This window comes from Pogoniulus pusillus, chromosome 7, assembly GCF_015220805.1.
Source record: "Pogoniulus pusillus isolate bPogPus1 chromosome 7, bPogPus1.pri, whole genome shotgun sequence".
Taxonomy (NCBI): domain Eukaryota; kingdom Metazoa; phylum Chordata; class Aves; order Piciformes; family Lybiidae; genus Pogoniulus; species Pogoniulus pusillus.
The window spans coordinates 28,342,796-28,356,090 of record NC_087270.1 but is presented as its reverse complement, the minus strand read 5'-3'; the positions used below and the strand labels follow the sequence as shown (position 1 = coordinate 28,356,090).

Below are 13,295 nucleotides of genomic sequence, written 5' to 3'. Positions count from 1 at the left end.
GCAGTTAAGGGAAGATGAGATCTCTTCAGATTGTTTCTTATGAAACCTCCTTGTGATTTCAGGCTGATTAAAGACCTTGATTTCAGTTCAGCCACTGCAATAGGTGCCTTGAAGCAGGCCAGGCAGCATCTCTCAAAAGTCACTAGTCTACTGTGCCCACAGTGACAGTCCTAAAAGCCTGTGCTCATGTGGCAGCAGTACCCTGACTCTTACAGTATCACTTTGGGCACGTACAGCACCATGGAGTATCTGGCAGCATCTCCTCTGACATAAAGGAGCTTATGGACTTGATTCTCTGCTGGTGCAAAAATCAAGCAACTCTCTTCATTCAGTGAGAGCTGTGCTGATGTTCATTTCACCTGAAAAAACAGTCCTGAGGATGTTCAAAATCTTCCCTGGCATTTTGAACAATAAATTCATTAGATTTTTGCATAATGGTGTCCATTTTCAAGGAGCTGAGGCATGGTCTCCCATGTTTATGAGTTGATAACTCCTAATTTTATGCCAGAAGAGGCATTAATATTCTCTGATTCACTCTGGCTTATGATGCAGGTTGTAGAGTAGTTGTAAGTGACTCCCAGCAAAGACCTGAGAAATGTTTCTACTTGTCCAGCCAGTGCCTGCAGCTGTGTAGCAAGAAGAAAGCATCCTCTGAGTTAAAGGTTCAAACTGCAACTCCAGGGACCTAAGGTTGTTGTCTGCTGAATCTGGCAATGTGCTCTGTGAAGGTATTCTGCTGTTTTGATAAAAGACAGTAACATCAGTAGGTGCAGTAGATATTTCCTAGCTGTATAAGGAACAATGGAAAGACAAGAGAGAATGGAGAGCAAATAACAGGTGGTAAGGAGGTTGAAATGCTTTATGGTGCTTATTCCAGTCTTAAATGAAAAGGATAATAGTAACAGGATATTTAGTACAATCATAGCTAGCAGTGCCAGGAAGCCTTCATAAAGGAGAATCCAAAAGAAAAAGGCTTCTGATTGCCTAAATCACTTGAATATTCTTAAATCAGTGAGGCTAAATGAAATTCACCCTTGACTATTGTGCTTAAAAGAACTAGTGTGAAAAGCCATTGGTTTATAAAAGCTTCTCCTGTCTTCTAGAGATGCTGCAGTGGTACATACTCCTGAAACGCCTTGGTGAAAAACAGTGCGATTATATGTACCCTTAATGCTATCAGCAACAAGCCCAAGTCGCAACTGTGCATGGCTGTGCACACACACACAGAGAGGCAGCTTTCCCCAGCTGTTTGAGCAGAGAGAAGAGAAGAGTGAAAAGTGACATCAGTTTTGATATGTGACATTAGCTTTCAAGCTGATGAAAGGGAGCAACATGTTCTAATTATTATTCCCCTTCAAAATAAGCCACAAGCTCAGACAAAAGAGGAGAGAAGGGGAGAGAAAAAAATACGGGAGAGAAACAGAATCACAGTTTCTCACTTATCTAATTAAAGCAAGGTGGGAGAGGGAGAGTTTGCCATGCTCAGGCAGTGCTGTTGCTCCATTTGTTCTGGGAAAGGTGGGAGATGGAGGCAGCTGCTCCAGTGAGCCCATGGGAATTGTCTGTCCCTGTCACAGAAGAGCTCTCTTCACAATGCTCATTCACACTTGACTGTGGGACACTGTGGTACCTGTGAAACACCATGTCCTGATTTAGTGGCGCAACTGTTTGCACCTCTGCTTTGTGTTGCTTCATGTTACAACTGCTTGCAGTGCAGACCTGCCTCGGGAGCACCGGGGGCAGCTCTGGTGTGTCCCACTGCACCCAGGGAAGGTGCTGCTACACTACACACTCCCTGTATTTGGCAGTTTTGTTTAAACTGCCCTTTAGTGACTGACACTGCTTCCTGAGCAGCCTGTAGTGGGGATTAACCTCTCTCATGGGGGTTGTCTGGCTTGTCCCCAGAATACACACTGAGCATTATTCCTGTGTCCTAATGCTGTGTTTTGTCTTGGCTCCCATGTAAGGTTAAACGCCTCCAACCTTCTTTAAAAAAGCACTTCCTGAAATCAGAGCTTTGCCACCCACTGCCATATGTCCACTGCTGCCTCTCCTATGAGGTACCGTTTAATGGCATTAAGGTATCTGCAGCCAAGTGCTTGACATTTGTGACTCCAGGGAAGGGAAACAGACATATTACTTCCTAGAAAGCACCTTAGAAATGGATTTCAGGAAAGGAAAAGAGAGGAGTGTCTTCTTTTCTGGTTTGGAGGTTGAAGTGACCTCAAGCCCTGCTCAGCCCTGTAATGTGCCAGAGGCAATAGTGGGGAGACACAAACTCACCACTCACTTTCCAGAAGATGAATGTTGTCATTTTCCCCTGACTTTTGCATCACTTGCTTTTTTCATCCACCAACAACTACGGAGTGACCAGACCAAAACTCTTGGGGCTGTACCTAAAATTGCTGGCCCATGTCAAGGAGGACCGGTGAGCAGAGGGCTGGGAAGCAGCCTGAGACTATGGGCATCTTCCTGCTGCCCTGTGGGGTGCAGCTCTCCAAAAGTAGTCACATCCTTGCTTTGCATAAGTTTGCACCAGGCTCATGTGGCTTTCTGGTAGGAGAGCACTGTGAATTGCTATTGGGAGAAGAAATCCTCTGTTTTCCTCTGAAATTAAGCCTGCTTCTTCCATTTGGATGGGGAAAGGAGAAGTCCTGAAGCAGTCTTGGGTGTCACTGTGTCCTCACCTGCCTGGCCAGCCCATTAGCTGGCTGAGGCTATAGCCCTGTCCTCCTATGTTGCTGTGCCCCTGCCCTATTCCCATCCCTGCTGTTGCTGTCACTTGGTTGTCATGCACTGCAGGGACAGGCACACTGCTGAAAACGTAAGGGAGAGCCAAGTAGCTTCTAGAAAACCAGAGGCATCTGCAGGGCAGCATATGCTGCTGGCACCCAGCATTTCTCAGGACCAGTCACACGGACCTTGGGAATATTTATTTGCATCCTGGCCTCAATCCCAGTTGGGATCTTTGGAAGCTGTCGTTATATGAATATTTATTACACCAGATGATTATTTTTTACTGCTGTGCATCCTTAGTTTGCATCCTGGTTTTTGTGCATGGCTTCTCAAGTACTGTGTTTTCCTGTTCCTCTGCTTTCCACTGTATTCGTGCTGTGTTGTGATATAGCCAATTATCTATGAAAAGAATAATCTGGGGATGGACTCTTGGTTTGTCGATTGCAGCTTTCTCTCTTGAGATTTAGTTCTCCTTTAAGCTGTGTTCAGTGACAGACAGCTTCATTTGCTTGGGTGTTCTTTGCCCTCCAAGGTTTAATGTGTTTATTTAGAAGATGAAACTTACTGTCAGTATTTGTATAGCACCCTCTGGAGCCTGGCTTCCCCAAAAGCTGCAACTGCTTGATCTATTTCACCAACAAACAACCCCTATTAATTAAAAGACTTTTAGCAAATTGGCTGTTATTATTCAGGCTCTAACCTAGCAGTTGTTGAAATCTACACCACTCAGTGGCTTTTGTTTCACATTTATAGTGCCAAAAAACCCACTTGGTTTGGGTTTCTTTTTTTTGTACTGCAACACTCACACTCACATTTCAAGGTTAACTCAGAAAATTAAAAATCTGACTCCATGTCTGCACAAGGTTGTTTTGTCCTGGGATAAAATGAGTTTTTTCTTTCAGAAATCCCTCCATACAGGCATATACAACAAGTGTTGCCACCTTTTGAAGACTGTTTTCAGTCTCCTGGGACTGAAACCAGCCTGGATTGGGGAACACTGAGGGCTCTGTTGTCTCTATCTCACCGGGTTGCTAGATAGGGCTTACACATAGCATCCATGACAAGCATCTTTCCAGGCTGGGGGACAGAACAGTCTGCAGGGAAGGAGGTGGATGTGACAAGCAGCATGAAGGCTGCAGCATGTTATTATTTTTCCACCCCTCACAGTATGCTGCAGAGTTGCTGGCAGTGGTGCGTCTCCCCTTCATCCATCCCAGCTATCTGCTAAACGTTGTTGACAACGAGGAGTTGATAAAGTCTTCGGAGGCTTGCCGAGACCTAGTGAACGAAGCCAAACGTTATCACATGCTGCCGCACGCCCGACAAGAGATGCAGACACCAAGGACCCGGCCCAGGCTCTCTGCAGGTAAAGCAGAAATTCCTTCCATAACACCATCTCTCTAGTCTGGTGGTCCCTAGGTGCAGCCAGGACATGGCTCCTTCTCAGAGCCTGCTGATATTTCAAGCTCAGTTTTCCATGTCTACTTTGGTCGCGTTGTGATGGTTTGGGTGTTCCCCGCCCCCCACACTTTAGAAATCACCCAGACTAGACTCAGCAGCTCTGGAAATGTGAATGAAGCTTATTATTTACAGCTGGCACAATGTACAAGCAGATGTTTACAGTATATACAGTTATATACAGAAATATACAAGGTAAAAGGTAATACAGAAACACAACAGCCCTCCCAGAAACCTGAGTCCCCAGGAGAGGCTCTCAACTATCCCTTCACCTTCCCCCTACCCCTCTCAACCTTACCTCAATCCCAAGGAAGAATAGAGGTTCGGCCAGAGGTTAAGAAGCAAAGGTGGGTTAGCCCAAAATGGAGGGTGAGGTTAGAGAGTAAGATGTAGCTCAGCCAGCAGCCCCAGTGAGAGCAATGGCAAGAGTGTGGTTATCAAATGTTTTTATTTCTTGTTCCCATACTTCTCAGCAAGACTGTGAACGAAGTAGACATCACCATTGTTTTCCTTTCACAGCCTGTAACCTAGTTCTTCTCACCAAAACATTCTAGCCTGCTTCAAACTAGCACACACGTATTCAGACATGAGTGTTTAAATGTACGCTCCTGAAACAGGATTGAAATCTTAGTTTTTAGGCATTATTCTCTTTGGCAGAGACTGTGACATTCCCCCGTTGTCTGGAAGTGATCCCCTTACCCTTAGTTTCTCTAGCTGCAAAAATAAGTGAATAATGTGCTTCTTTGCCGTTCAACCTCTTGTGGGGAGGGTGTAACTAATATTCACAAAACAGGCTCACTTTCACAGCCCTGTGTAACCATGCTATTTTCTTATGGTAAGGCTCACAGTACCAGTTCAGAGTGTTTGCTGCTTCCAAAACAAATGGATCACATATGATGTACTGCCCTTTACAAACTCAGCAACTGTAGAGAACCATGTCTCTTCAAGAGTTTTCTCACTTGAGGAAGGCTTGTGCTTTCCTATTTGGGAAAACACACAGAGAATACCCAAATGCCAAACATACCGTGGTAATGTCAGAAATAGCCTAAATGCAGTCATAGAATCATAGAATCAAACAGGTTGGAAGAGACCTCCAGCATCATCCAGTCCACCCTAGCACCCAGCCCTATCCAGTCAACTAGACCATGGCACTAAATGCCTTAGCCAGTCCTTTTTTGAAGACCTCCAGCAATGATGACTCCACCACCTCCCTGGGCAGCCCATTCCAATGCCAATCACTCTCTCTGGGAAGAACTTCCTCCTAACATCCAGCCAAGACCTCTCCTGGCACAACTGGAGACTGTGTCCCCTTGTCCTGTTTCTGCTTGCCTGGGAGAAGAGTCCCAACTCCCACCTAGCTACAGCTTCCCTTCAGGTAGTTGTAGAGAGCAGCGAGGCCACCCCTGAGCCTCCTCTTCTGCAGGCTGCACACCCCCAGCTCCCTCAGCCTCTCCTCATAGGGCTGTGCTCCAGGTCTCTCACCAGTGGTGCAAATATGTGGCAAAACTGCATCCGAGAAGGCGCCAGATGAAGCAGGTGAATTGTTTTAACATGCTGCCTGCTCCTCCGCCTCCCACAAGTACGATCACAAAGCCAGACAAAACTTTCTGTCACTGCCACTGATGCTAATGTGGCATGGAGATGGCATATCAAGCCCCGTTTTTTGCAGCTTCTGGAGACTGCCTCATCAAGGCACCTTTCAGAAAGATGAAGTGTAGAGGACTTTCAATAACAATCTACCCTAAAAAGTCTTTCATTGAAGACGACTAATGGTGTGATGTTTGAAGCGGCGTTTGAAAAGTGCTTATTTTATGTATATAAAATTGTAGGTGTAATATGATCCATTTCCAGAAGCTTGTTGATGAGGGAAAAGTGATTCTCTCAGGGTAAGAGAGGGTGATTATAGTTTTTTAGGTCAGAGTCTAATTATATAGAGTCATGTTATTTTGCATATCAACAGCATTCGTGTAGGCACAAAGGATCTCAAAGCACCCTTTGTGGGCTCGCTGCAGCACGTCGCATGCCCTCGCGAGGTCATTGATTATAATCAAGTTGTGTCTTGCACAGGTGATTAGATTTTCTGCCGTGGTGCAAAAATAATGATCTCTTGTTACTAAGAAGTATTTATTTGAAACTGTACAGCACTCTAAGTTAATAACTTTTAAGAGAGTAACCTTGCTGGAATGACACAGATGTGTTTTTTGAAAACACTAATGAAGAACGACAATCATCCATTACTCCCAAGACACATTTCTCTCCGCCGCAGCTCCTAATCTCTCTTGCTGGCAATCTCACTTCTATGCTTCTGACCCCCTTACCTGCACACACTTGTCTGCTGAAATGATGATTTGTTCCAGCTCATGGCTTCACGATCCCGCTTCTAAGCCTACCTCTCCTGGCAACAAATTGCACCAAGGCTTACAATTGCTGCAGAATGTAACGCTTCCGTTAAATGCTAAATCCAAACTATCCCCGGCACTTGGCTCTTGAGGTTGAAGCCAAAAAAGCATCCCGGAGTTAAACTGTGATCCATCACTGTGGGGGTGATTCTGGAGTAACATTCAGATCAGATTTGATTCAGCTCTGGTTGTGAAATGGATATACCACCTCTGAGATGTGTATTGCAAACGTTTTGTCCATCTACATGAAGAGAGAATTTGTCTTGCTGTGTGCCCTGTTTTAAAGGGCCTTGGGGAAGCTGGTCAAGCACAGAAAAATATCAGTTACTGTAGGAGGGCAGGGGCCATCTCTGTCATGTTACCCAGCACCTAATACACTAACATTCTGCTCCATAGCTTGAGCACATGTTATGTACATCTGGAAATCCCACAGCAACAACAAAAATATACCACCAGAACATAAGAACATTATATGTTAATAGATTATATGCAGAGAAAAATGAGGATGAAGAACCATAACTATAGCATAAATCTCCCCCCAGACACCTTCTTCAAGTTAAAGTCCAAACATACTTTCCCTGGACAATGTCCAGGCTTCAAAGCTGTCACAAAACTTGATAAAATCTCCATTTGCTTCAATGGAACAGGAATTTGCTACTTGCAGGTCTCACCCAAAGACTGTGGAAATCAACAGATGTCTTTACATGGAACTGCCTTTTCATTTCCTTTCCCCTTCAAGTTTTGCCCAGATGGCATGCTCCCTCCCAAGTTCTCCCAAGCATGTTCCTAGTGTTATTCTTCACCCACTGCTTACCCACACATTCGTACACACTCCCTTTTTTCTTACTCCTCTTGATTTGATTCTGCAGTCTACAGCAGATTTATATACAATAGTTAAAATTATCCTGACCGCTGAGTATTTTTGATAGGCTCCTGTCTGCTTGAGAAATGACACTTCTCTATAATATTATTTTTCTTACTTGAATCCTAGGTGTAGCTGAGGTAATAGTCTTAGTTGGGGGTCGTCAGATGATTGGCATGAACCAACGTGCTTTAACAGCAGTCACTTGCTTAAATCCTCAAAACAACAAGTGGTACCCACTGGCCAGCCTGCCCTTTTATGATCGTGAGTTTTTCAGCGTGGTCAGCGCTGGGGACAACATCTATCTCTCAGGTAAGCAGCCAATTTCATAGAAACATAGAATCACAGAACGGTTTGGGATGGAAGGGACCCTTAGAGGCCATCTAGTCTGACCCCCTCGCCATGAGCAGGAACGTTGTCCACTAGATCAGGTTGCTCAAAGCCCCATATGTCTGCCCTCAAACACTTCAAATGATATGGGCATCCCTCTGGGCAACCATGGGCAACCCTTTCCAATGTCTCAACACCCTCATTGTAATAAATTTCTTTCTTACATCCAGTCTAAATCTAGGTACCCTCTCTCAGTTTAGAACTGTTACTTCCAGTTCTTTCACTACAAGCCTTAGTAAAAGGTCTCTCTCCATCTTTCTTATATACCCCCTCTAAGTATTGAAAGGCCACAATAAGGTCTCCATTGAGCGTTCTCTTCTCCAGGCTGAACAACCAGAGCTGTCTTCACCTGTCCTCACAGAGGATGTGTTCCAGCCTTCTGACCATTTTTGTGCCTCTCCTCTCAACCTTCTTGCATAGGTCTATGTCTTCCCTGTCCTGGGGACTCCAGAATTGAGCACAGTACACGAGATGGGATCTCAGGAAAACAGAGTAAAGAGGGAGACTCATCTCCCTTGACCTGCTGGCCACAGTTCTTCTGAGGCAACCCAGGATGTGATTGACTTTCTGGGTTGCAAACACATACTGCCAGATCATTTCCAGTTTTTCATCAGTGACTCCCAGCTCCTTCTTCACAGGGCTGCTCTCAGTCCATTCATCCCCCCAGATTTACTGGGCTGGAATAAAAGTTTCTTCTTATACCACAGGCAGCACAAAAGGATATGCTGGAGTTTTACCAGCTTCTCCTGGAGGGGGGGCAAATAGTGTCAGGGCAGCTGGGAGAGAGGGATTGCCCTGCTTTTATCATTCTCCATTTCTCTGTGGCATTAATGTTCTCTCAAAGCAGTCAACAGGAGTATTTTGCAGTTGCAACATGAAGAAAATAAGTCTGACAACCGTCAAGCATGCAAAGAGGTTTCACTGCCATAGAAACACAATTTAAAGTACTGGCTGCAGTCAAGTCTAAATGGCGGGTTTGGGAATTTGAGACAGACAGGCTACACTGCTGAATATGTGACCTACACTTAGAGTATTTGCTTACAGGAGCATTCATGTTTTGTACTTGTTGTTGAGACCTCTCTTTTGACAGTAGTCACTATCCCTGTAATCTTCTTAGTTTCAATGAAACTGAAACCACACTCCTTAAAAGGCTTTAACTCCCAAAGTAACTGTCTACACTCTGCCCACAGCATCACGGGCTCTGGGCTTTTGCAATCTGATGGTAGCTCTGCTTGGCTAGAGGGGGAAAAGCAGTTCTTACCAGGCAATGCAAGGATGCTTTGATGGCAGCTGAGTGGAGGTTTGATGATAAAATGGGGAGCCTGGGCAAGGAGGTTCGGATGTGTGCAATCTGAGGATGTAGCTGGGAGCTACAGATGCACCAGGCAGTACCAGTAAGGGGTTACAGCTGTTGCCTTTCCCTTGCCGAGTTTCTTCACTGCATTTTCTGTAGTAAATTGCTGCCTGTGGTGTTAAATTCCATTAATACTTCATAGAGGCCCTAAGGATTGATTGGAAATTATTTCTTAGTGTTTTTTGCCCATGCTCATTTTGCCACTGGAGCGAAAGCTTTCTATGGAGGCTTTTGTGAGATGTTGACTTTCAGCTATTCTTAGCTGAAGTACTTTCCAATATGTAGAGCCATTTTAAGCTGTGCCATACCTGCTAACAAAAACTGCTGAATTGTAAATTCAAAGCTCATGTCAGCTCTTTCCCCTGAATCTGGATAAGTGACCTGATGGTATTCAGTGGCTGCATGAGGAGAGCTGGAAGTCCTGCATGGCTGGAAACCTACCTGAGTGGCAGTTGATATTTTGCTTTGTTCAGACTTTTACAAGACACAGGAAAAAGGGAAGGGGAACCAACAGAACTGGGAATAAACCCCCGCAAGCTCAAAGTACTGGACCCCACACTGCATAGCTTTGGAGAGCAAAATACAAAGGAGGAAGTCTGGTTTTCTCATTAAACCACAGACCCGAGTCTAGTTTCTTTTCCTGGCACAACCACCGAATCCCAGTGTGTTCTTAAATCAATCGTTTCACCACTTTGCACTTCAGAATTGGCATGGTATGACATCCACTGAGGCTGTCTTGGAAGCTTCAGTCAGAAGTTAAAAAATAACTAGCATGAATACTTCACTGGAGCATCTCAAACTGGTATACAGGAGGGGTACAGCTGGTTCTTTCCTTTGTCAACAAATGAAAATAAATGAGAAGTGTGTCCCTGAAAATCAGACATTAAGCCTACAGTGCAAGCACTTACTTTATTCTGCCCACGTGTGTGTTGCTTCAATCCATCACTGTATTAAGCATTTTAGATTTCAGACTGGCCTGTGTCTTACAAGCCAAGGTAGGCTCTGCCTCCTGACATCATCTTCTAAGTATTGCACTACTTCAGTAGCTTGGAAGTTATTTATGAACACTGGAAAGGGCCTATCCCCTTATGAACATGTCCTTCACAGTCTGACATCTTGATTTCTTCGTGTCATCCTATTTTTACAAAACAGCCTTTAGGGTGCATGAATAAATGACACAGATATGCATCATCAGAACAGATGCTCAGTATTGAGGGTGATTTATTTTAATTAGTCAAATGTAATTTGAAGAGTTTCTACTTTGTAACTGGCTTTGATTGCTGTGTGCAAAGCTGCTGCCATTGCAGCATCTCACATAATTCTCTCTTCTTTCTTTCTCTCGCCCTCCCGTTGGTACTAGGTGGCATGGAGTCAGGTGTCACACTTGCTGATGTCTGGTGTTATATGTCCTTGCTCGATAACTGGAACCTGGTGTCCCGCATGACAGTCCCCAGGTGTCGACATAACAGTTTGGTGTACGATGGGAAAATTTATACCATTGGAGGGGTCGGTGTGGCAGGCAACGTTGACCATGTGGAAAGGTAAAAAAAAACCAAAACCCACATGCTGTTTTCTGCAGCTTTTTCTTCATGCTATGATAAAGGACCATTTTCCTTTTAAAGGACACATCAAATGTTCTGTATGTGTTAAAATAAGCTTTTATAACAGCCAAGGGAGGAGAAAACTACGCAGGATTAGATTTCTTTTTAAGGCTTCAGTGGAAAGCATTGTTTCAAAACCAAAGACAAAAGCTGCCAGTTTGTTTGTTGGTTTGCTCTGGGGAGGGAAGAGAGGAATTAAGCTTCTTTGGACACTTTACACAGATTAAACAATGAACTAATAAACTTCCTTTGAATTTAGTACTGATGAAAGTCTTTAGAGATCACAAAAAATCCTTTAAAAAAAAGAAAACCAACACAAAAAAAAAAACAACACAAAAAAAAATCCCACAATACACAGCAGAGCAGTTTTCTCATATGTTCTCTTTGGGTAAAGCACTTCAGCCTTGACCTGCCTGGAAGGAAGATCCTCTCTTTGGTGGTCTTGGTGTGGGGCTGGACCTGCCAAGCTCTGAGTAAAACAGCCAATAAACGCAGACTGTTTTGAATTCCTGGCTTGGAGGAGATGAACAGAAATGGGAGAGAATGGAAATTGCTCTTTTGAAGAAGACTCCACATACATAAAAAATTTCCTTTTCTCATGTACAACTTAAAAAAAAAAGATATAGTCAAAGCACAAAGGAATCACATCACAAACTAAGAGTTCCAAACCCAACTAATTCCATGTCAACCTGAACATTCAGTAAACCCATAGATTTTGGATGCATATCAGTGGTTCCATTAAAAAAGCAGAAATGCTCTATGTAAGTATGTAAGAATAATCAGTTCAACAAAGCCCTAGCCTTGCCCACACGCTGTAAAATGCATTGTTACAACAGTGGCAGTTTGTAAAATGGTCTTCCCTAGTGACTCTGCCAACCAAAAATATTTCTTCTCATATATATGTCTTCTCTGTTTTACGTAACTGAATTTGAATACTTATTTCTTCAGCAACATTTTTTTGAAGCAGGCACTTCCCAGTAAAAGTTGCCTTACAGGGCAAGCTAAAAGGGGATAAGTCACTAAGAAAGATTTGAGAAAGTAAAAATGAACATTTTTCAAAAGGTTAGGATTAAAGATGCTTTCAATCTGTTCTTTCTGGGGTTTGGTGCAGCAACATTAGTGTTCCATTTATGCAGTGGGTGTTTATTTTTTCAATTAAGTAGATACTGTAAATATCAAGTAGCAAAACCTGTATTAACAGTTTGTTAATGCTTCAAAGTCAAAACACACACAGGAAATTAGGAAATGCCAAAAGTAAAGTTTCCTTCTGCAGACCTGCTCTCTGGAGCAGTCTGTAATTGTGTGATGAGTTTTTCATTACCAAAGGATTTCTGCCTAGGTCAGTTTATGGGACAGACCAGTTGCCTGTATGCATGGCCAGGGAGATCCTGTCCTAGTGCTGAGTGATCACAGTTCACATATGACCTCTGTCTTCATGTGTTTGGTACTGTTCTGCCAAATTTGTGAATAAAATTATTTGTGACAAAAAAATCCCTGGAAAGGATGTGTAGAGTGGGACAAGGTCTGCAGGTACCTTTCCCTCCCTGCTGTCTTGGCCATGGCCTGACAAATCGATGATGACACAGTGAGCAAGTTAGGGAAAAGCAGACAGCAAAGGATGAGTGATAAATCATAACAGTGAGTGCACCCTGTGAGTGTTGCTCCCCTCCTTAGTCCTGAGCTTAAGGTGGACGTTACCCTCAGGACTTGCCTTGAAGGAAATCTTACCATTTTATTCAGATTTATTTTGGAAGGTATTTGTCTTGTAATTTAAATCAGTACATTTTTAGCTAACAGAAACATTTTTGTGAAGCCAGGAAAGAGACACAGTGTGTCCTTCCATCTCTCAATAAAGATGGACCTCAAAAGAATGCTACTGGGGATAAGTGTCTTGATAGATGTCATTGATTAGAGTATCTCTTTTTATTTTTCCTAGGCTCCCATTTCTGTCCCTGCTCTAATTATCATGGGCTCTTTAGGATCCAGAATGTTGGTTGAATGAACTCCCAAGTCAATCCAAGTCACCCCTCTCCTTCCTTTTCATCTCAGTCACCCCAGCCCTTGCCACAAACAACACTGGAGCCTGCAAAGTCACACTCAGGCCCTCAGCGTACCCGGCGCAGCTCAGCGAGAGCAGCTGTGCTGGTTTTCAGCTCCAAGTCCACCAAGAGACTTGTATGTGGGAAAAGAGCAGATTTGCTCCCTATCATTTCAGCACATGCTGTCTCAGCCACAATAAGGATGGCTTGTCATGGGGATTTGCTAAACCCGTGGTTATAATTAATCTGCTATTGTCTATAAAGTGACTTTTGAGACAAAGCCAAGGAAAAAGTGCAACATGGCCTCCTTAGGGTTGTGCCAAGAAATCACAGAGGTTTTGAGATGTTTTCTTTCTTATTCTTTGTCTTAAAATGCTAGTTGGAGATGACAGAAGCAAAGCATGGCATGGCTGAAGCTGTGCATTTTGGAAAAGGTGTTTCAGGGTCTGCTGTTAG

General features: G+C 43.8%; 1 protein-coding gene across 7 annotated transcripts in view; it reads left to right on the top strand.

The window, feature by feature from the left end:
* The window catches only part of KLHL29 (kelch like family member 29), a 437,205-nt gene that overhangs the window by 390,382 nt on the left and 33,528 nt on the right, over positions 1-13,295 (top strand). For all 7 annotated transcript variants that reach the window (XM_064146375.1, XM_064146376.1, XM_064146381.1 and 4 more), the window contains 3 exons: positions 3,904-4,102; positions 7,585-7,767; positions 10,560-10,740. In XM_064146375.1, coding sequence (XP_064002445.1) covers positions 3,904-4,102; positions 7,585-7,767; positions 10,560-10,740 — 563 coding nt within the window. The remainder of the gene's footprint in view (positions 1-3,903; positions 4,103-7,584; positions 7,768-10,559; positions 10,741-13,295) is intronic.